The following is a 24,420-nucleotide window of genomic DNA, read 5'->3' on the forward strand; positions in this document are numbered from 1 at the left end:
ATGATAATAATTGTAATCTTTTCCATAAAGTCCGAAACAATCCGCAGTAGACCCTATGTCTTACTTTGGGCCATTTTCGTAGCTTTGAAATAACCATATTTCAGCATGTCGTTGAAGACGAAACAATTGCCCTGTGGACAAACAACGGTATCCGCACTTGACGAGATCCATCTACATATCTTCTTCGCTCAAAGACTGAACTTGTAGCACTGTAGGAATTCTCCATGGCCACACTTTGAAATACTCTCTGAGTATCCAGAATAACTGGTTAACATTAAATACTCTCTTTTTGAGAGCTATAGCTACATCCATTCACATCACAATCATATCGATACAGGACTGCCTAGAATTATTGCAAACATGATGTTTTGAAGCAAATCTGGGATTTTCCCAATGTTCTAATAATAGACTTTCACCTTTAATATTACATCACTTCCTGTGGGTTTTTCCCACTATTATGTCCATTTCACAATCTGTCTCAGGGGATTTTCCCCTTGAAATAAATAGTCTTCACAAATGATGTTGTTATTGCATTCATCTGGGTTTTCCCCCATGATGTCATAATAAACAAACTCTGGCATGATTATAAAGGTAACTTCCCCTATTTCATGATACACAATTATACAGGGTACATCACACCCTCCCCCTTAAGAAGAAAGTTTGAATGTAATGAACACTTTCTTAAAGTCTTTCTCATTCACATGAACTTATAACATTGTCAACTTGGAAGTTACATTACAACTCTTACACCTTACACAGTGACTACTTGCCACACACATGTTCCTTTTTATGCAATTCTGGACAAGGCATCAGCCATTACATTGTCTTTTCCCTTAATATGTTTGATGTCCAGATTGTACTCTTGCAAGGTCAAACTCCACCTCACCAGTCTCTGATTTTTGTTCTTCATCCTGTTGATGAAGGTGAGGGGATTGTGATCTGTGAAAACAAGCACAGGGTATACTGTGGTACCCAAATACATATCAAAATGTAGCAGTGCTAACCGGGAGTGCTAATAGCAATGCTAGACACTCCTTCTCAATTGTGGAGTAATTTCTCTGGTGCTTGTTGAATTTCCTTGAAAAGTAACAAATGGGGTGATCTATTTGATCTTCACCCTCTTGCATCACAACACCTCCACAGCCTATGTCACTGGCATCAACAGTCAACTTGAACTGCTTCTGAAAATCAGGTGCAGTAAGTACCCCCGGGGTAAGTACTGGTGAACTCATGAGTATTGATTTGACTTTGTGAAAAGCATTTTCACACTGTTCTGACCAAATGAATTTAGCATCTTTCTTCAACAAGTCTGGAATTGTGTACGAGATCACTTGCGCTGATTGTGATGCTAGTTATACAGGCGAATCGGCCAGGAAGCTCGAGAAAAGGATCAGTGAACATAACCGCTGGCAGCTCCAAATCAGCTGTCAGGGAGCACGTCGTAAGATCAAAATGACACCAGATTGACTGGGAAAATGTAAAAGTTCTTGAACGGGAGCAAAAGGAATATTCCCGTAGAGTTCTGGAAGCAATATACACATAAGGACTCAGAAACCAAGATTGAATCGTGACAAAGGTCTAGAAATAGACCCCATCTGGGATAACTTGCTGATGCCCAGGGGGCGGGGGGCGCTACATCGTAACATCCTATGACGTCATCCTGTCAATCATATGACGTCATCAGTGAGAGATATCCCGATTGTAATTGTAGACAAGATATCATCACAGCATCACCATCTGCTGAAGACGCTAGTCGAACTAAAACGTTCCAGGTGAGCGAAAAAATTAAATTAATAGTGCAGTGTTGAAGTTAAACTCTTTAATCATCTATGCACAGTTTCCACCTCGATACGCCTGCTCCCGCGCCTGCTGAGCACACATTTTCGTCCAAGAGCTTCCAAGCAAGCTGTGAAATATCTCTACACAGTCTGTGATTTACACTACACGGTTGAGTGCATAGCAGTACCGGTATAACACCATAAGAACTGTGTAAGATCTAGTGGAAAATATGATTCTGTGATTTGTTTTTTCTCAAAACCTCAAGTGTTCCCTTCATCCAATCAGAATTTATTTTATAGGGGGCCTATTCAACAAAAGCTAACACTTCCCCCTAAAAACACTTTTCAATATTAGGTCAACAGTAGCTAGGCGAATGTGGTAAATCTGTTGAACAAATACCTACTCCGCGTCCAAGTATCCAAGCACATTTTTTGACCCAAATGTAGGATTTATAGGCCCTAAGTCTTAGACAAAACCTCAAGTGTTCCTTAAGGAGTGTTCATTATACTTTGGTAGGGGAGCTGGTAAAAAGGGTGGGGGAACCAAAAAGGTTTTGAACCTTAAAAGAGGGGGGGACAAAAAAGTTTTCCGCTTTAAAACCTATTTTTGAGCGATTCGCGCGCATTGAGACTCTCTATATCATCACTTTTAACATGGGGAAGTTTGGGAAAAAAAAAAAAAAAATTATGGCACTTAGTGCACACATCTCTATTAATTAATATAACATTAAAGATGATCATCTCGGTTGGTCTAGGAACGCCTTAAGCAATTTTAAGTTTGTGTAGCAAAAATGCTCACCAAATTTGGGAGCGAATGCTTATGAATGGTATAATTGCTACACATTCCAAAATGATGAAAATTGTATAGGCCTAGCATTTTGCTACTCAGTGCTACGCATTTATGCAGATACTGGCAGGCCCATGTGCCACAGTCTTACCTTAGGGGGCCAAAACTGATGTCTGTGCCATTTTAGCTTTTTGTATCAATTTAATAAAGTTCCAATTTTAACAATGATTTGACCATTCAAGCTTCAATATTGCCAAATGTTTTGCGCGGTTCGCACGCATTGTACTATCATAATCCCAGGATCATCATAGCCACAGCAAATTATGCTGCTGTGCCTATATGAACCTCAAAATAAATCCTCTATTTCATTTATCCCTGGAATTTGTGAAAATTTCCTTGTGCTTGTATTATAAACATGTGCAATTACCCCACACCGGGAATGTTTCAAGCATTTTCCTCACTCAATGACATGTGACCCACATACCACACCACTGGAAACAAAACTAAGGTTATACGATGTGTTGTTGGTCGAAGCAGCTGAAAAAATTAGATCTCAGCATCTTGCGAATGGTATAGGCCTATAGTGAGCAAAAATTGCATTGCTCAATTCATTGCGAGCGTGTAGAAGAATTCAAATATCACAGATATACTTTTGTAGGTCCTGTGGTTCTTGAGTTATGCCGGGGAGTTATGTTGTAAAGAGGGCTGAAACAACAACACTTTTGTAAAACGTACAGAACTCATTAACAACAATAAATTAAGCAAGTTTTTAAAGTATATGATTTGTAGAATGAACTTTTGCAAACCACCTAAGTGTTATTTTTCAATAATATATTGATTCAGATAATGAAAATCGACATTTTTGGCTGCTTCGACCAACAATACCTCGTATACCCTTAAGTATAATGTTTGTTATACGATAATGGGGGGGGTCAAAATAGTTTTGTCTGTCAAAAGAGGGGTCAAAAGTTTAGCGGTCCATGGGGGGTTCAAAAAGTTTTTGAGCGAAAAATTACCACTACCAAAGTATTAATGAACACTCCCTTGCAATATTTTTCAAATTTTATGTCATTAAATAAAAGAGCACGCTATAATTATATTATCCATATGGGGCCTACTACTAGCCTCGTTTTAATGAGCAAATAGCCAATTCTCTTTTCAAAAATTGCAAATTTTGTGCACAAAGTTACTATTTTTGCCTGTTTTGTCATGTACGGTTGTATTCAATGAACTATGACTTTGCCATTAAAGAGCGCTTACAAATTATAGTGCCCACATGGTGATTTTTGATGGTCGGTCCCCCGGTCGGTCCTCCCCGCCCCGGGTAAAGTGCTGGGTAAAAATTTTATCACTAAAATCACTAGCAATAAAAAAGATTGGTGTTCCGTTTTTATCTAGCTGAGACATAAATTAACAAAAAATAACTCGTATGGCCCCACTCAAATATGACACTACCCGGTATATTATAACACTTTATAATATAAAATGTGTGGGCTGCACCCCCCCACCCGTTCGTGTTGCAAAGTAGGGCCCTATGGCTCAGTAGGCCTTAGGCCTATAGGGTTAAGGGACCATTCACAAACACTTGTAACGGGGGGGCCTGATGAAAACAAGGTAATATTTCAAGCCCCCCCTTCAATGCAGAGAGATAAAAAAAAGTCAGCCCCCCCCCCCTCCTCATGGCCCTGTTTGTGAACGGTCCCTAAGAGAGTTAGGGCCTACCCTTTTGTTTCTTTTCTCTTGTTTTAGCTTTTTTTCTATTTCCTTTTCCCTTTTAAGTAGGCCTATTCTAATTTAAATTTCTTTTATTCTTTAATCTTCATGATCTTATAGGCCTATCTCCCTTTCATTTTTATTTCGTTCTATAGCTTTGTGGATTTCTTTCTTGCTTTGTTTTATTCCATTCCTCAAGTTCTTTTTTTTTTTCATTCTTTCTTTCTTCCTTTCTTTTCTTTTCACCCATTCTTCTTTTCATTCTGTGCACTTAGATTTATACAAAATCCAATTCCAGATCATGAAACCAATTAATACCAAGCATAGTATAGGGCTAATACTTCCCCAAAAGAAATCCACTTAGAAAAATAAGCCTATTGTTTTTTTTATTTCTGAATCTTTTCTTTCAATTTTCTTCTCTCCTTGTTTTTAGCATTTATCAAATTTAACAAATTATATCAAATAATAATAATTGACATAAAATAATGAATAGAATTTATTTTATTCATTACTCTCATCTCACGAATGTGAGCTTTAAAAAAAAAAAAGCAGGCCTGAAAAAAAGTTGATTTCATTACAGCGCCCTCAAGAGGCTAATTCATGCCACCTTACCCTAGCAACACGGTCATGACGGTGAACAACAATATGGCGACTTGCATGGCGTGAATTTATGGGGATAAGAAGTTCACAAATTTCCAGTAAACTAGCCTGGCATAAGTTGAAAAAAGGTCCAAGAAGCGTGCAAAGAGTGGAGCAGGTTCAGCTGGTGTCTCTCGTTGGGAATCTGGTATTCTACAGACCCAATTTGAAGAGGTACGAGTAAATAACTTTTCAGCATTGATTGTATTGTACATGTGTATTTGTTAGTTAAGCTTAAAAACAGCGATTCTGACTTTTTAGACCACCCTATAAGGACTTAATTGTTACTTTTGCATCAAGGTTTAGTTTTGCATCATGGTTAAACAGTTTCAAAACAATTTGAAGTGAAGGTTTAATGTATTGGAAGGAGGACAGGGCTTTGTCCTCGATAAAGGAGGGGAATTCAAGAATAATGGGGTAAAAACGTCAAGGGCAAGGACAAGGTCAACAAAACAACTTTTTGAAAACAAGTGAAAATGGCCATTTTTCCAGGGAGTGAAAATTTGCAGAAAATGTGAGAATTGTGGGAATTTTCTCAGAGAAATACGTCCTGTTTTTTGAGAAATTCACCATCTTGAATAAATGCAGAATTGCGTCACGCAGTAAAAGATGTCAAACATGCTTGAAAATGCCTGATTTGCTAGTGAAAATTGCCGTCAAAACGCATGTGCATCATGCGCTTGTGCTACGCGAAAGCTTCGGAGCTGGAATCACTGGTTTTGCAGCGAGCTCTTTTACGTCAAAATAGCTATAAAAAATGTGAATTTTGGAACAAAATAAAGGCAAAGCTTGTCCGACAGAAATCAGAATAAAAGATATGTTTATTTACAGTTGAAAGATTTGATAAATTAGCAATTCTAACCTTTATAGCTCGGGTACGGTACCTTAGTCTAAAAAGTCAGGATCGCCCTTAAAACTTAATCTTTTATATCGACATGATCGAGTCAAGTTCAGTCGGAGCCGTCTTGTCTTGTAGATTACTATTAGGGAGGACCAATGGAGCAGATAATCCCATGAGACAATACCCTATTCTCCTGCACAGGCCACACAGAGCACTCTGTTAAAACACAGTTTTTAAATTCTCGCTATTCGCAATAAAGGTGCCGCCAGCGGTTTGCGATGTAATCGTGATGTATCATGGGAAAATTGTGATGTATCATGGGAAAAGGTCGACATCCAAGTCCGCGCAATACGAATATTACCATGCTATTACATCATGTACATAGGAACACGTGACAATATTTTTAGTTTGTCAATATAACGGTATTACACGCAAATCGATAGAGAAAAAATTAATTGTGCACATTTCAAATCACATTATTAAGTATTATTGAGTATTGATTCGCGTGTAACACCTTCATTTTGACAAACTAAAAAATATTGTCACATGTTCCTATGTAATAGCATGGTAATATTCGTATTGCACGGACTTGGATGTCGACCTTTTCCCATGATACATCACGATTACATCGCAAACCGCTGGCGGCGCCCTTATTGCGAATAGCGAGAATTGTTGCTATTCTTTTATTTTTTACTCTATTTCAGGGGTAGCATTAAGGGGACTTGATCTTTTGTGCGTACCGTAATTATAGAGGGCCAGGGGATTCACTCTATCATTTAAAAAATTATTTGAAGAAGTCAAGAGCCCTATAAAAACTGTAGTGTAATTCACGCCAGATACAATTTCTTTATACAACAAAATTAATTTTTGTAATCGATCAAAAAACAAACGTTTTATATCAATTTTAAATTTAGCCTGAATCCGTAAATATGGTACCTCTCGCCCTTTTTTAGGTCAAGGCTAATTTTACCATTATGCATCGAACCATTGTTGAAGCTATTTCACATACATACATGTATAAAACATTCTAGAGAAAGAATGAGGACATATAGTGTTGAAATATCTTTTGTTGATTTCGAATGATAATGTCATGAAGTCGTAAATTTTAAGGTCAAATTCCTAAAACCAAAACAAAACATTGCGGACGCAGATAATTCCCGACTTACGCAATTTCATCATCACATCAGTGTCTTTATTATTTGTTTGAAACCTTTCCCAAACGTTCGTGCTATTTGCATAAAACGGCTAATCTATCTTTACAAAACACGTCTTTTTTTAGTAAACAAAAGGCTAAAGATGGCATTATGAGATTTATCTTTTATCATTACACTCATCCGCTCAACTGCCACGGTGGACGAAGCGGTAAAGCGCTAGACGCGTAATCGAAGGAAGTTTAGAATCGCTGGTTCGAGTCCCAACGAAGCCTGTGGAAACTTTTTTCTTTTTAATTCATGATCGCATTCCGAAATGATTCGCTTGTCGGTAAATCATGTATCGTATCCTTAAGGCCCAAAAGTCGGGGGTTGTTTTCCTGTGTTTTTCACTCCCGAGCTTGCAGAAAATTCAAATACATGGGGTGAAAATTAAATCTCGGGAGTGAAAAATATTTTGCAGTGTAGCCAGGGGTAGGAGTAAGGTCCAAAAGTAGAGGGTCAGAGTTCACCCCCGAGCTTGCACATATTCCCAATTATTATAGAGGGTGAAAAATTAATATTTTTTAAATTTAGGGGGGTCATTCCCCAGATCGGGGGTTAACGCTACCCCTGCTCTATTTCCCGAGAATTTCAGATTACGTAGACAAATATTATATCAACAATTCCTCCAACTCCCGTTGTGATAGCCCCTGTCGTTTTCTGTGCAGCGATTCGCAAATTTGCCTCAGGACCGCCTTCGAAAATCTGACCAGAAACTAAGTCCAGCAGCAATTAGCTTGGGAAGCCAGGAGACCTTGCAAATTTTAAAGATGGTCCCAGGCACGGGTGTATACATTCAAACTTTGACACGCCCTTTTGCATCTACGTCCGGGATACCTACAGCTCTCTGCCAGCGTTCCAGAAATGTTTGTATCTTGCTGTATGCCGATGTTACAAATTATTTACTTGATTTTGCAGCTGTTTGATCGAATTTGAAAGTGTCTAAGTAGTATGATATTCAGTCAATTAAATGTGAAGTTTCAGTCCATTTCGATTTAGTATACACCCGGAACGATGCGCTCAAACATTCATAGTATACCCCGTTTCTAACTTTCTCAGCAGAGCTAAGTCAAAATTCCATTTTTTTTTGCATTTGAAATTTTGTTTATAAATTTAACATCCCAATAGTCCAAAATACTTAGAAAAAAAATATTGGAAATTTGTTGTTGTTTTTTTGGAGTGTCCCAATTCGGCCATCTTGGATTTTTATGTACGGTACCGTTTACATTTTGCTTAATTCTGCTATTTTGAGGCCCGATATATGCGTACATGTTGTTGGAGTTAAATTTACTTTTATGTGTCAACTAACTTTCACTTTGTACTTAATTGCAATATTTAAGAGAATACACATTTTTATTAAAAATATATGATAATAGAAATAATAGATATTGTCTATTATTTACCTTTTACTCTTCTTCTTGTCTCATGAATCGCGATATATAGAAATTTCAAAAATTCACAATACATCAACCGTTTGACCAATTTTAACCATTCAAAAACCAATATTATAGTTTTCACCAGTTCTTTCATTTACACTTGGTTTGAAAGCAGTAGGATAAGTTTGAAATTTTGATGGTCCTCCCTATTACTATCCAACACCCTTTGGTGTCTTAGCTAGCCACCCGTCTGGCCATCATTTTAGACGGGGAGTGTGCTCCTGGGACAGGCAAAGTCAAAGTCAAAGACAGGGCCGTCGCTAGAGGGGGGGTATGGGGGTGACACCCCAATAGACAATTTTGTTGGCAAAAATTGATTGTTGTCGTCAAAACCATTTGATTGTCGGCAAATGTAGTCAAAGCTATGTGTGATTGTCGGCAAATTGCAAGAGTCATCTAAAAAAATTAATGTGTTACAAAATTGTGGTGATGTTTACGTAAGATACTTGATACAAGATAGGTAGGCCTATTGTTAATGTGATAGTAATTACTAATAAAAAATCGTCGAAGTCAAAATTTTTGGCTCCTACGTTTTAGGGCTTTTAGGATGCTAGCGCTTATAATCCTTTTTTTTTTTTTTTTTGCTCTTCACTTTTTCAAACCACGGAAAAACCACCGGAAAAAAAATTGGGTCAACCTTTGCGGGCTGTTTTTAAACAATTCCACAAACATTTTCCTATTCAAGTTTTTTTACCAGAACTTTTTAGGGTTTCACAAATGGCGCTGAATGCCATTCTTCAGTCTGTTATGTCATTTAAGATTTATTATTGTCTTGTTATTTTACCATTTTCAGGAGAACTGGAAAGCCAGCGTTGCATTTGTGGTGGGAAATCGTTTGGAAGATAAAGACAACCTCGGTATTCTGACAGAATCTGTCAGTTCTGGCCTACGCAAACTATTCTGTGTTGTGTCCAAGGAGTCGCTTCTTCATGATGTAGGTACATTGTAGAACCATAGAATGTTTATACATGTATGCTGTTTTATGTTATTCATCGCCAGTATTTCTTTATTGTCACAGGGGTGTGAGAGTTCCTCTTTTCAGCTGATTTCCTCATCATTTTTAGTTGGCAAAATTTATGCATTTTCAGCCCATATTGAACCAAAGACGTGAACAGCTAATTAAGCCTTCACTAGGCTGTTACTCAGCAGTTGCAAGTTTGAACAGCCAGTAGCTTAGCTGCTACATGCTTGGATACAGCTATAATTTAGCCTTCACATTTTTGAACAGCTATAATTATTACCTTCACATTTTTGAACAGCTATAATTTAGCCTTCACATTTTTGAACAGCTAGTTTAGCTACAACTGTTCGATTTTTGAACTTGACTTATAGCTGCTAGCCAGTTATAGCCTTCACTAGCCTTCACTTCCTCAATGGTTGACCCAAGGGTGAAATAGGATGGGAATATATGAACTGCCATTTTGAACTGGTGTGGATGAATGCAGATGGAATCCCGGGGGGGTCACTCGCTTACCAAAGTGGTATGCATGCTCGTCCCAGCACCTCAAAAATGGCCCCTAAATGGCGTAATCAGTGTAGAAAAATTTCACCCCTTATTGGCGTAAGGCTCTGAAAATCTTACCCTAAAATATGGCGTATTTCGGCGTAAGAAACTAAAATGGACCCCTAAATGGCGTAAACTCTAAAACAAATCCATTGAAATTGAAAAAAGATACCCTAAATGTCGAAACTTAACCTGTAAAGCACCCTTTTTTCTAAAAACGTCGACGCTGCCACAAGGCCAAAAATCAACCCTTTTTCGACGTTTTTGGGGACGAGCATGCGTACCACTTTGGTATACGAGTGACCCCCCCGGGGATGGAATCTAAACCTTTGGATATTAGTTTCCAGCTTTATTTATAGGCCTTGTTTTTCACTTTTTACATTTGGGATGCATGTTATGTGGACAATATCATATGTAATGCATGTAGTTATCTTTGTGTACAATAATATATGCCGCATCATGGATAATGTAAGTATAGTTATAAGCTTAAATTTTGCAGGCTTAGTACATGCTAAGTGAATAGGCTATAATCATCGAACAGCTAGTGAAGGCTATTATTAAACAGCTAGTGAAGGCTATTATTGACCAGCTACTGAAGGCTGTCACTAGCTGTACCTAATTTACATAATTCATCATTTTGAAGGCTTAGTACATGCTAAATAACAGCTACTATCTGAAGGCTAAATTACCTGAACCAGTGAAGGCTTTCAAACAGCTAATTGAAGGCCTTCATTTATGGTAAGGGTTTACCCTGACTTCACGCTGTTTTCAGTAATTTTCCTCTTTTTTGGTCTGTGACCTCTCACACCCCTGTATATATGTCAGCACAAATTGTTGCAATAAATGATATAAGGCCAAAAAAAAAATGGTTCGTCTCAAAGCTGACGCGCGCATTTGTAAAATCGCTCGATTTGAAAAAAAAGAAAGCGGACATTTTTTTTATTTCAAAATTTTTTATTTTTTTTAATTTTTTCCCGAAAAATTCGGAGAAAATCAGATTTTTTTTCTCAAAATAAAAATATCAAAAAACATCGAACATCGCACAGTGCGTCTCCTGGATCAAGAATTTAAAACAGCCTAACTAAAAAGTCACCTATGATGACACTGTTGTAGTCTGAACGACACACCTGTATGCGTATTTAAATCATACTATTTTTTAAGACCGATCCTACAATAAAAAATCTTAATTGTACACCATGTACTCGAGTACTCGCTGAATATTCATCAACATTTTTAATGTTGTCATTTTACGTCTTGTGGCAATATGAATGACTATGACGCATACGATGACGTTTGTTTAATTTAAATATTAAATACATGGCGAGTATTAATCCTCCCACTCCCGAAGTCATCATGGATTCAGCGGCAGCATCATCCGAGTTTGTGATCTTGAAAATCAAATTATCCGGGAAAAATAAAGAGAAAGGATGATTTTTACACAAAACCAAAACTACGAACACACTAAAAGATGTTGCTTTAGAAATACTTAACGGCGAGAATCCATGTGCTCCGATAGCTTGTGTGTTGGAAATGATGGGTATAGACAACACTGGCACTGCTGAATTCGACAGCCACCACACTAATTTTCAATTTTGACACACCATAAAAATATCAAGTTGGAAAAAAAAAAATCGCATTTCGCATTTGTTTTCAGATCACTCGTCAGCTTTGAGACAAACCTTTTTTTTTTTTTTTGCCTAACATTGGTGATAAAATGGGCACTCTCAAAAATAATTGAGAAAGTTTTCCTTTCAAAAATGTAAAAAAAGTTACTTTTTCTGTGCCCTTTTGATATCATGTTGTAATGGGAAAAAGTTGAAAAACACAATAATTCCTGCTGATTACGAGCTGAGCAAACTATGATATTGAACTGTGTGGTCACCAATACTTTGCATCAACTAACCAAACTAACCCTGATTTGCTACATCATATTTCTACATGTACATGATTTGGTTTACCCCATGGTTAAGGAATGCAAAGATGTCCCCTGTATTCAGAGATCTGTGAGGTAGTTAAGAACCATCTAGACCAAGGGGAAACCTCTCCCTTGCCGCTACTATCCCTGATTATTTACATGTTCTACGTCATGTTTCTACAGGTGCATGAGTTGGGTAACCCCAAGGCCAAGAAACCTAAAGATGTTCCACTGTATTCAGAGATCTGTGAGGTAGCCAAGAACCATGTGGACCAAGGGGAGACCATTCCCGTACCGCTACTTGCCAAACTGTTGAAATGGAAATTGCTAGGAATCAAACAAGCAGATGTCAAAAGGAGAGAAGATGAACAAAAGGTTTGTATTAACCTCCCCGATTGGTTAAATACATGGTGTAATCATCTGAATAACCAATCAAAATGAAGCTTTTAGATCTCTTTGCAATTTTAAGCTTATTTAATCCCCTTAAGGTGGGTCAGGGGGAGCATGGCCTAGTGGTGTTTGCACTGAAATATTAAGACAAATAAAGCTGACGCATCAGAGGAATAATAATTAATGCTTGATATAAGGGCCATTTCTGGCCGTGTGCATGATTTTTTTTGGGAGGGGACAACTGCACAAAGCTCTCTTTTTTTATATAATAATTATATTGGCCTTATTTACCTCAGAAATCAATGAGAAAAGAAAAGAATAAGATGCTAGGGTTGTATGAAACACAGATTGCAGAGCAGCATCTTGGCAACCAAGTGATCTCATCATTAGAATTACATTGGGCCATTCTATTTGAAACCTACACTCCCTTCCCCTGAAGCTTTAGCTAGTCTTCCACAGAGGGAGTATGGGTTTCAAATGGTATGGACAGTTATTTTCATTTGAAATACTTCCTCCAGTTGGGGAAGCTACCAGTAAAGCCATATACAGGGGGAGTATAATGGGTTTCAAAATACAAATCCTTGTCAATTTCACTTTGAAAAACATACTCCCGAGTCCCTTTGTGCAAGGTTGAAGAATTCTGAAATTTTCCACAGGAATAAAACATATTTCAAATGGTCTAACCCATAGTACACGGTTCGATATCTGGATGTTTTTCTAATCTTTATATTTCTAGGTATTGCACTGTCCAGTTAAATGTATTAAACTTTATTGTCAATATTTAAATTGTAATCGTTGCTAATGAAATTGTTAATTGATTAAAGGCAGTTTCTTAATTTCAATTCAGAAATGTAAAAAAAAGTAAAATGTTTGTCAAGTTTATATGTGATAGTAGATGTTATGTTGCACTGTCAACCCAGTTCAAATTCTTTGTCATAAGTATTAAATGTGTTGAGTAAATTATACTTTTCAAACAGAGGTTAATTAGAAGAAGAAAGGTAAGCACACTATCAAAGATCCCAGCACACATCCTCTGTCTATTTATATTCAGTATCCTCTACACCTGCTCCATAATACATACTCATTATACATATTACTCCACAGAGGTAGTGTACATTGCCAACTCTAAAAGCATAATATTTTTGTAGCATGATATTTTTATGATGGGAGAAGTGGTCTCTTTTGAGGGTCCATACCATGGTTCTGGCACTCAGTGTATCCACAGGTACTCATACTCGTCTGCAAACTTTGAATACACCCCCTTTTGCATCTAATTTCGCAAAGTTTTCAGGATAAAACGCCCCTATTTTTAACGATTTCGCGAGTGTTTTTGCCCTTCAATGCCTCTTTTTTCGCTGAAATACAAACAACATTTCTAATATCCCCTTTTTTGACGGAAACATGTAGGTACATGTATAGGGTATGCACGGCACATGAGGTTGTTTGATATAGTGTGATCATTGTGATGTATCTGCGCCAAACGGAATAATGAAACTAAGTTGAGTTGTGGATAGGATTCGCAATAAAGAATAATGAAACTACAATAATTTATATACATGTGTGATAAGCATGCACCTTTTCCATTTCGCGAACAAGTGGTATGAAAATCACCCTTTTTCTTGTGTTTCGCGAATCATGTTTAAAAATACCCGGAATTTTTGCAACGTTTTTTGACATATGAGTACCGTGGATACACGGAGTGCCGGAACTGGGGCCCATACTTGCACTTATTTGTGCTGTAAACCAGATTCCAGTAACAGTTTGTCATGCAAGGTACCAACTTTTGCATCAAAGTTGTAAAATGTTGGTACAATCCAGAGAAGATGTCTTACACTTCCCACAATGCATTGCTTCCTTGTACTGATTTGCTATAAGAAATACTGCAATGAACAGAGCTCATCCAAATCTTGCAATTGTGGTATTTCTATCAACCTATGTTGCACTGAATGGCAAATCTGGACGGAAGAAATGTATTTTAGGAAGTGTAAGATATCCTATGTAGGTACAATCAATGTATTAAGCAAATTTGTTATTTAAAAAATAGAAACTGTGAATTTGATCTGAATGAACTCTACAAATTTAGAAAGAAAAGGAAAGAATTTGCATTTGCATTTTGTATTTGTGATTATATCTTTGCATGTTCTTATTTTACAGATGTGACATACATGTTGCACTTGATCCTAGGTGTAAATGTCATTTGTAATATTCAAGTTTTTGTCAAAAAAAGTAGATATTTTGTATTTAATTGTCAGATCAAGAATTTTCAAGAATTTTTTCCTCATGTTGATGATATGTGGTAATTGTGGTTTGTTTCCACAAAAATGAGCGTAAGTTAGTGGTTTCGAGCCCTAACTTCAAATTATTGAGATGCCGCTTTTTGTTTGAGGACACCTGTATAGTCAGTGGTATGTCCTTTGTTAATGCATAGACAGTAGCTGTCTATGGTTAATGGGGACAGCACAACATATTATGTCCGGCCCCACTCAAAAAGGACATATTACTCCCTGTACAGGTGTCTTCAAACAAAGAACAGCAACTCAACAACTGGAAGCTCTCAGAATGCCCAACTTGCGACTCTAGGCTCATTTCCTGGGAGCAGGTCACATAATATACAACATTTATATAGGGTAACTAAAATTATTGATGTGCTAAGCACCCCCATTTTGTACGTGAAGTTGGGTGAGTAAATTTAGTGACCAGTACCGGTATTATATGGATTGAGAAGTTTTCACAAATTATACTGATCGATGTATCAAAGGCCTTCTCTCTCTCTCTCAAAGGCCTTCAGAATAAGAGAAATTAGTGCTGCTGACTATCATGAAACTATCATGCACATCAACAGAAATATGCTTGTTTTACAATATTCACATCACATCTTTGTGATGAGGATTGATCTCCTGCATCTAGGTCTCATGCCTTTATGCCTTTATATCCATTTGGTTATCCCAGTTGAAATCCACACTCCCCCCCCCCCCCACATGGACGACATGATCCTAATCTCTTTCACATGTAATTCAGGTTATCCTATTTGAGATCTATGTGCCCTGTGTGGAAGATTAAAGGTCATGTCTTCTATAGGGGGAGTGGTTTTCAATAATTGGAATAGCCCAATTTAGCTAAAATTCACATAGCTTTAAAATTATTTAAGAAAATTCTCTTTGCACCTTACTGTTACAAGGAATGGGCCAAATATGAACATATTATATTTCTATTAGACCCATGGGCCTATAATGATTCTATTATGCTAGAACTAAATGATGTGAAATTTATGCCCCGTTGGCTGCTATCCCTTTCAGTTTGTGCAAGAGCGTTTAAAAAATAAGTTTGATCTTTAAGTGAAATATTTAGTAAGTCAGGTAAGTCCCATGTTGCATTAAATTAATATAGTGCTGGAATTGTATTTTTCTATGCCATAAAACTATTTAACTTGTTTAAAGGTTTGTATCACCATGACCAATAGAGTAGAGTATTCACATAATTTATTCTTTCCCAGTTTCCATCAAGGAGGTCAATGAAGAAATAATTTCATCCTTGACCACAATTTCAAAAATTTCATCCTTGGCCACGATTTGAACCTGGAGGTCCCATGGTAAAGGATAAAATGATTCTTCCTTGGCCTCCTGAGAAAAAGGATAAATTTATGTGCATACCATTAACTTTGAGTACTAAGTAAGTAACTCGAATGGAGTGTGTTGCAGCTATAAAGATGACATCTATACATGACATGACATCTATGACATTTCTATACCCACTGTAGGTCATCTTTCAATATTTCTTCCATTGCCTTCCACAATCAGCAACTGTTACTCCCATATACACCAATCTCATAGTCCATATGGCTCCCCAATATATGGGCTTTCTCTCCATCCATTTATCAATATTACCATCAAGATTTCCTAACATAAAACCGGGATATGAGCTTATTCAATCTGATGAAAGCATCAGTGCATAGACATTTACATCTCCTGGTTATAAGACAAGCCAAAGATTGATGAAGCCTATTGAAGGAAACTGAAGATGTAAACACTCTTGATTATTTGCTGCTCCTAGAATGCTGTACCTGACTCCTTTAAAACACACAATTGAATGTTGACCCACTTCTAGTGTGGTTAAAATTATGGAACATTAAAGCTGAAATAGGCTTCATCAGTCTTGTGTGTTGTACCATGCCAAGTCACAACCATCCAGTTTGAGAAAGTCATTTCACTGGTGTGGTGTACATCATCTTCATCCATGGCATTGTCTTTTTTAAAAGAGAGTCTCTAGGTTTTTTGTTAACATATTTTATCAGAAAAAAGAAAGAAACTAGAGTCAACAGACGCTGAATACAAGCCGCAATTTGACCCCTATAACTTGACCCCTGGGTTAGGTATGGGGTCAACTGCTCTTGCATTGTGCTTAGGATGTCATAAGAAATATTCCTGGTGAATTTCAGCTTAATCGGAACTTAAACATGGATTTTGATTTTTTTAAATTTTGATTGACCTTTTGACCCCCTGAATGACCTTTGACCTCAATGAAAACAACAACTTATGTACACCGACAAAATGCATTGTTCCAAATTTAATTAAAAAATTCTAACATGTTCAGTTCTTGAGATAAAAATTCTTAAAGTTATTCAGCTAAAAACAGGAAGTGACCCCTTAATGACCTTTGACCCCCAAAATAAAAAATACCATGCATACATCAGGGAACACTAATTCATGTATGTTGGTTATATTATTCTGGTCTGTTTACATTTTGAGATAAAAATGTTTTGAACATTTTTGATAATTTTGGTTTTTGACCGAAGTAACCCCTTAATGACCTTTGACCCGAAACTGTAGGCATCCTAAAGACCCTGGCTAATAGCAATGCATGTGTGTTAATGGCTACTCTCTGCTATGTAATTTGTACAGACAGTGATTTTTTGAATATTTTTTACAAATTTTTCAGATTTTGACCGGAAATGACCCCTTAATGACCTTTTGACCTCAATTCTTTTTAGGAAGTTTTAAGCACTGCCACATGTTGATTCATATGCATGAGTCACATGATCATTGCATGTAATTTGTGGAAGAAGTAGCATTTTTTGTGAAATCAACATTTTTGGCCATAAGGTCAAGGTCAAAGGTCACAGTCAGGTCAAAGTCAAATGTAAGGTTTGGCCTAGTCCAGTGGTCATTTGGCTGAAGTATGGTTGAAATCTGTCGAAGCATAAGAGAGCTAGGGCAAAACGTGGCAAGTCACGCAAAATGTCACGAGTTGCCAGAAAGAAAGAAGAAGAAGAAGAAGAAGAATTGGAAGAAGACAGCACAAGCCGACGTTTGACGTCGGCTTGTAAATACAACTTTTTGATATCCATGTTCTAAAATCTTATGGCTTGAATTGTTACAGTGCTGTTTAAGCCTCACTGCTTCAGTTACTTTGGATGACTATAAATTACATTGAATTACCCGTAATTATTATTAGCGATGTCAAAAAACATGCTTGTGTCACATTTACATGAAGCAAACTTTGGACACATGCATATAATTCAATAATCCAATAAGATCACGTGCCATGACCTTTTTGTCCAAATTGTTTTTTTCCCTCAATTGACACATGCCTAAACCATTCTTCACTAATCCAGTAAGGTTCATGTCACATGACCTTTTTTGTCCAATTAAAAAAAAATTAATGTACCCATGGGAGTGCATCTTACATAACCCTATTATACCCCTGTGTCACATGGATCCACAGAATGACAAACCCTTGTCTCTACTCTTTATTCATCCAGGAAATAGGTGTATCCTTTGTGTAAGAGAATACCAAACAAATCCCAACTCTATTAATCCTAACCCTAACCCAAAATCCTAACCCTAATCCTAACCCTAACTCTAATCCTTTTAGTATTTCGTGCTCTCTTACACTAAGAATAAACCAGGATATATAAGGATAGTAAATACTGTTTTGATTGTATTTGCAGGCAACAGATGGCAAAGGAAAGGGTAAAGAAGGTGGCAAGAGACCAAGAAGTAAGTCTCCAGCTAAAGGCAAAGGCAAGAATAAGTCACCAGAAATACCATCACCTAAAAAGGACAGTAAACTGAAGAAGAGAGGGAAGAGGATCAAGAAAATAAATTTATTGGTGAGTAGACATCCTAGGTTCATTTCACTGATATCTGAGGCTGTTGATTTCCCTTAACTGGGCTACAAGGTGATTCAAAATGAAGTAAACTCATGTTTGTGGGGCTTTTGTACAAAATCTAGAAAGAATCCGCTGTAAATGAAAATATCATTGAAAAGAGCAGACTCTGCACATCTCAATTAAAAAAGAATTGTAGTATTTGCTTACACCAAACTCAAGTTATATTTATTTTTGAAGCACTGCACATGGTTTCACTTATGTTCATGCAATCTTTTTCAGATGATGAGCCAGACGATGGTCCACAGAAATACATAATACTACAAGGATTTGACAAGGCACCACTACTCATTCTACTTGCGGAACTTGGTGTTTATGTAGATTCTATCATTAGAGTACAGTCTGAAGATTATGCAAGATTTGAGAAGAAAACAGATGAAGAAGAGGAAGAGGAAGAAGATGAAAAACCTGCTGAAGGTCAGTGGATTTTGTATCAATATACATCCCATGTCAAAATGATGGCTGCTACAGGTATCTTTTGTTACATAATAGCTAGGAATAAATACCAGCCTCATCTCAAGTGGAGGTCATTTCAAATCATCCCAAATTTCATGGTCTTTTTGAAATGAAACTGGTATTTATTATTAGCTATTATGCAACAAAGGACACCTGTAACATCCGACAAGTGCATCATTTTGATATGGATGTGCACATATAAATCCTATATGATTTCTCTATGGTATGTGGATGATGATATACAGTACATTATGTTAATAGCTTCAACATGCTAATGTGATAAATTTATACCAGGCAGTCAAAACAACAGGTGAACATATTTATTACTGATGTAAAATGTTTTACAGGGTGTCCCCCCAAAAGGTTACTTGTCACTGGCATATCATATCTGTATCTTAAAATTCAAATATTTAGGGGCTGTGCAATAATTATGAGCCCGGGGGGAACAATTTTTGGCACACATTTGTGGGGCATCTTTTTAATTAAACGCTCTAAAAAGCCTTTTTTGGCGGGCTGAGAGGGGCCAAACAATTTTTGGCAGGCCAAGGGTGGGGGGGGGGGGCAAGCAATTTTTTTGTGGGCCATTTGGAAATTTTACCTTCATAATTATTGCACAGCCCCTTTATGGTGCTTTGTTTTTCAAGAATTTATTGATTTTTAATCATAACTTTCCTTGTTTACTGCAGTGGTCGCAGCCGAGAAAGCAAAGCGTGAGAAGGAAACTGGTGACTTGGAGAAGTTTTGGCAGCAGCATGAGCCGTTCCTGAATAAAGCACCTAATGGGTCCAGACTGCATCATGTAGCAAGGCTCACATACACAGTCAAAGATCACATCGTTCCTAACGACTTGCAGGATAATGAGCAAAGGGTAAGGCTATTCCAGTTGAAATACATCCACCCCATTTGGAAGACATGACCTTAATCTCATGGGTCCAGACTGCATCATGTAGCAAGGCTCACGTACACAGTCAAAGATCACATCGTTCCTAACGACTTGCAGGATAATGAGCAAAGGGTAAGGCTATTCCAGTTGAAATACATCCACCCCATTTGAAAGACATGACCTTAATCTCACACTCAGGGGGTGTAGATTTTAAATGGACCCACTTATTCAGGTAACCCCATTTGAAATTTACACTCCCAGACTAAGGCAATGTCTTCCAGGGGTGTATGGATTTCAATTGGAATAGCCCATCGTTTTGTTGTGTTAAAATAGGAAAGTTTTTTTTCCTTAATTATAAAGCAAAATTTATGCTTGATCACAGCAATTGAAAGTTGAAAAAAACTCTGCTCTCAAGTGATGTATGCAGCTGATCCCAAACTTCATTGGTATAGTTTGATAAGCTTGTAATTGGCGAGAATTGTTAGGCCTTTACCACTACGCCAAAAATTTGACCCACGTTAAGAGTGATATAGTTGGCCTATCTGATCGATTTTGTGCGTGTTGAATAAAGTAGATAGAGCATAGGACTTTGAATTAATAATTTGTGATAATTCTGGTGAGATATCACAAGACAACTCTCGAAATAAAATATATTGATATTAATCTGTGATGTTATATGACCGATTAGGGAACAACCCAAAAATTTGATGAAGTCCCATAAACCCCCTCCCCTCTAACGTAAGTGTCAAACATAGACAATTCCAACCTGTATTCATAGGATACAGGGACGTCACGTCGCTATGGTGGATGGGCTTTACGATGGTTTTACGACAATGCTAAGATATTAATCATGTTTGTAGGAGAAACAAATTTTCTATTTTATTTCAAAATAGTTTACTTCATACCTTTTTTGAGGACCAAAAAAATTAGGACTTGCTGGATTTTCAAATAAAAAAGAACCAATGTGCAGTACAGCTGCTTTATAAAATGGACTTACAATTATCGTACTTCAGAAAATACTAAAATTTTAAAATTATATATTAAACCTTAAAAGATCAACTTTGACCGATGTTTTAACTATTTTTTACAAACGTAGTCGGACGTTTTGAATCCCTCCGTCCCTAACAAAAGGACTTTAGTTTTTAGGACTTCATCGAACTTTTGGGTTGTTCCCTTACGAGCTGATCAAACTGTAAATGAAATTCCATACCAGCCAATTTGGTTTGCAAGTTTTCTTTTTCTTTTCTTGATCCTTTACCAAAGTAAGGGTCCTGATTTACATTACCCTATTGTACAAGAATTGGACTATTACATTTGAAATTCACACTCCCCCTGTGGAATATTTCACCAATTTCTTCTTCAAAGTTGTGGAAGATATTATGTAAAATCATATACAGAGGGAATGTGGGTTTCAAAATAATGAACCCTAGCCAATTCCATTAGGAAAATCTCCCTCTGTAAAAGCCTTCAAAAATCCCTTAAACTTATTACTGTGTTCTTTGGTTAACAAAGTTCCTTGTATCTGATCCAGAAATTTCACTTACTTGTGTACGTTTCAACAACACCTGTTGTCTTTATCAACACAGTGCTACTGACAACCGACGCTAGAAGTAGTTCCAGCGTTGATCTTGGAGTTGCCAGTTGATTTTCCTCCAAGGGATTTTTTAGGTCCCTGTTTCAGAAAGTCATCATATATGTGAGATAGTTGGTACTGTCCTTCATCTCTGTTCATGGTGGTGCCCTTCTCTTTCTTTATTTCTATAGCCTCCTTTATCCAGCGAGTGTATCTATTTTGCTCCGTGCCGATGACCTCAGCTTCCCCCATCCAATGATGTGATTCTTGTCGACGACATGGTCAGTGATGGCTGACTTGTGTGTAGTTGACAGCGATTCCTTTCTACCTGCTCTGGTGGTAACCGTTTTGCTCATTTTCTCTGCCTCACTTCTGTGCTCTTCAAGTCTTGTGCCAAACTTCCTACCTGTTTCGCCTATGTAGGTTTGTAGGACAAATCGCAGTTCTTGCAGGGTATCTTATATACCGCATCCGTGGTGTTGTTAGGATCGCGTTTGTCTTTAGGATGTACCAGCTGTTTTCTGAGTGTGTTGTGCGGTTTCATCGCACGACACTAGCGTCGGTTGTCAGTAGCAGTCACTACCAATCAAGTGTTGATAAAGACAACAGGTGTTGTTGAAACGTACACAAGTAAGTGAACTTTCTGGATCAGATACAAGGAACTTTGTTAACCAGTTTACTATACCGATCCTGATGAATCTGTTCAATCACTGTGTTCTTTTTTCCTTCCCGCAGACTGATTATGGTACTGCGTTATTTGAAGATGTTGCTTGCATGATGTACGACCTATTGGATTCCAAGAGGCAATATCAAACTTATCTTGACAACATGAAGCTGATTCAGGTCCCCCTGGTTGGGCCTCATCCACCCACTGCAGGTATGTTAGGCTACACATTAGTTTTGTCCTGGTAACTCTATCAGTCCCCCTGGTTGGGCCTCATCCACTCGCTGCAGGTATGTTAGGCTACACATTAGTTTTGTCCTGGTAACTCTATCAGGTCCCCCTGGTTGGGCCTCATCCACTCGCTGCAGGTATGTTAGGCTACACATTAGTTTTGTCCTGGTAACTCTATCAGGTCCCCTGGTTGGGCCTCATCCACCCGCTGCAGGTATGTTAGGCTACACATCAGTTTTATCCTGGTAACTCTATCAGGTCCCCTGGTTGGGCCTCATCCACTCGCTGCAGGTATGTTAGGCTACACGTCAGTTTTGTCCTGGTAACTCTATCAGTCCCCCTGGTTGGGCCTCATCCACCCGCTGCAGGTATGTTAGGCTACACGTCAGTTTTGTCCTGGTAACTCTATCAGTCCCCCTGGTTGGGCCTCATCCACTCGCTGCAGGTATGTTAGGCTACACATCAGTTTTGTCCTGGTAACTCAATCAGTCCCCTGGTTGGGCCTCATCCACTCGCTGCAGGTATGTTAGGCTACACGTCAGTTTTGTCCTGGTAACTCAATCAGTCCCCTGGTTGGGCCTCATCCACCGCTGCAGGTATGTTAGGTTACACATCAGTTTTGTCCTGGTAACTCTATCAGTCCCCCTGGTTGGGCCTCATCCACCCGCTGCAGGTATGTTAGGCTACACATCAGTTTTGTCCTGGTGACTCTATCAGTCCCCCTGGTTGGGCCTCATCCACCCGCTGCAGGTATGTTAGGCTAACGCCAGTTTTGTCATGGTAACTCTATCAGTCCCCTGGTTGGGCCTCATCCACCGCTGCAGGTATGTTAGGCTACACGTCAGTTTTGTCCTGGTAACTCTATCAGTCCCCTGGTTGGGCCTCATCCACCCGCTGCAGGTATGTTAGGCTACACGTCAGTTTTGTCCTGGTAACTCCATCAGTCCCCTGGTTGGGCCTCATCCACCCGCTGCAGGTATGTTAGGCTAACGTCAGTTTTGTCATGGTAACTCTATCAGTCCCCTGGTTGGGCCTCATCCACCCGCTGCAGGTATGTTAGGCTACACGTCAGTTTTGTCCTGGTAACTCTATCAGTCCCCCTGGTTGGGCCTCATCCACCCTCTGCAGGTATGTTAGGCTACACATCAGTTTTGTCCTGGTAACTCTATCAGTCCCCCTGGTTGGGCCTCATCCACCCGCTACAGGTATGTTAGGTTACACATCAGTTTTGTCATGGTAACTCTATCAGTCCCCCTGGTTGGGCCTCATCCACCCGCTGCAGGTATGTTAGGCTACACGTCAGTTTTGTCATGGTAACTCTATCAGTCCCCCTGGTTGGGCCTCATCCACCCGCTGCAGGTATGTTAGGTTACACATCAGTTTTGTCATGGTAACTCTATCAGTCCCCCTGGTTGGGCCTCATCCACCCTCTGCAGGTATGTTAGGTTACACATCAGTTTTGTCCTGGTAACTCTATCAGTCCCCCTGGTTGGGCCTCATCCACCCGCTGCAGGTATGTTAGGCTACACGTCAGTTTTGTCCTGGTAACTCTATCAGTCCCCCTGGTTGGGCCTCATCCACCCACTGCAGGTATGTTAGGCTACACGTCAGTTTTGTCATGGTAACTCTATCAGTCCCCCTGGTTGGGCCTCATCCACCCACTGCAGGTATATTAGGCTACACATCAGTTTTGTCATGGTAACTCTATCAGTCCCCCTGGTTGGGCCTCATCCACAAGCTGCAGGTATGTTAGGTTACACATCAGTTTTGTCATGGTAACTCTATCAGTCCCCTGGTTGGGCCTCATCCACCCTCTGCAGGTATGTTAGGTTACACATCAGTTTTGTCATGGTAACTCTATCAGTCCCCCTGGTTGGGCCTCATCCACCCGCTGCAGGTATGTTAGGCTACACGTCAGTTTTGTCCTGGTAACTCTATCAGTCCCCCTGGTTGGGCCTCATCCACCCGCTGCAGGTATGTTAGGCTACACGTCAGTTTTGTCCTGGTAACTCTATCAGTCCCCTGGTTGGGCCTCATCCACCCGCTGCAGGTATGTTAGGCTACACATCAGTTTTGTCCTGGTAACTCTATCAGTCCCCCTGGTTGGGCCTCATCCACTCGCTGCAGGTATGTTAGGCTACACGTCACTTTTGTCCTGGTAACTCTATCAGTCCCCCTGGTTGGGCCTCATCCACCCACTGCAGGTATATTAGGCTACACGTCAGTTTTGTCCTGGTAACTCTATCAGTCC

The 24,420-nt window shown here is 38.7% G+C and overlaps 1 protein-coding gene across 1 annotated transcript in view; it reads left to right on the forward strand.

Moving 5' to 3' along the window:
• The first annotated feature begins 1,281 nt into the window (after positions 1–1,281).
• LOC140158060 (sperm-associated antigen 17-like) overlaps positions 1,282–24,420 on the forward strand; it is an 82,705-nt gene continuing 59,566 nt past the window's right edge. Inside the window, 9 exon segments of the mRNA XM_072181308.1 lie at positions 1,282–1,441; positions 4,997–5,091; positions 9,181–9,321; positions 11,990–12,181; positions 18,144–18,276; positions 18,279–18,305; positions 18,585–18,779; positions 19,505–19,686; positions 22,010–22,151. Coding sequence (XP_072037409.1) covers positions 1,282–1,441; positions 4,997–5,091; positions 9,181–9,321; positions 11,990–12,181; positions 18,144–18,276; positions 18,279–18,305; positions 18,585–18,779; positions 19,505–19,686; positions 22,010–22,151 — 1,267 coding nt within the window.

The sequence above is a fragment of the Amphiura filiformis genome, chromosome 7 (genome assembly GCF_039555335.1).
Source record: "Amphiura filiformis chromosome 7, Afil_fr2py, whole genome shotgun sequence".
Taxonomy (NCBI): Eukaryota; Metazoa; Echinodermata; class Ophiuroidea; order Amphilepidida; family Amphiuridae; genus Amphiura; species Amphiura filiformis.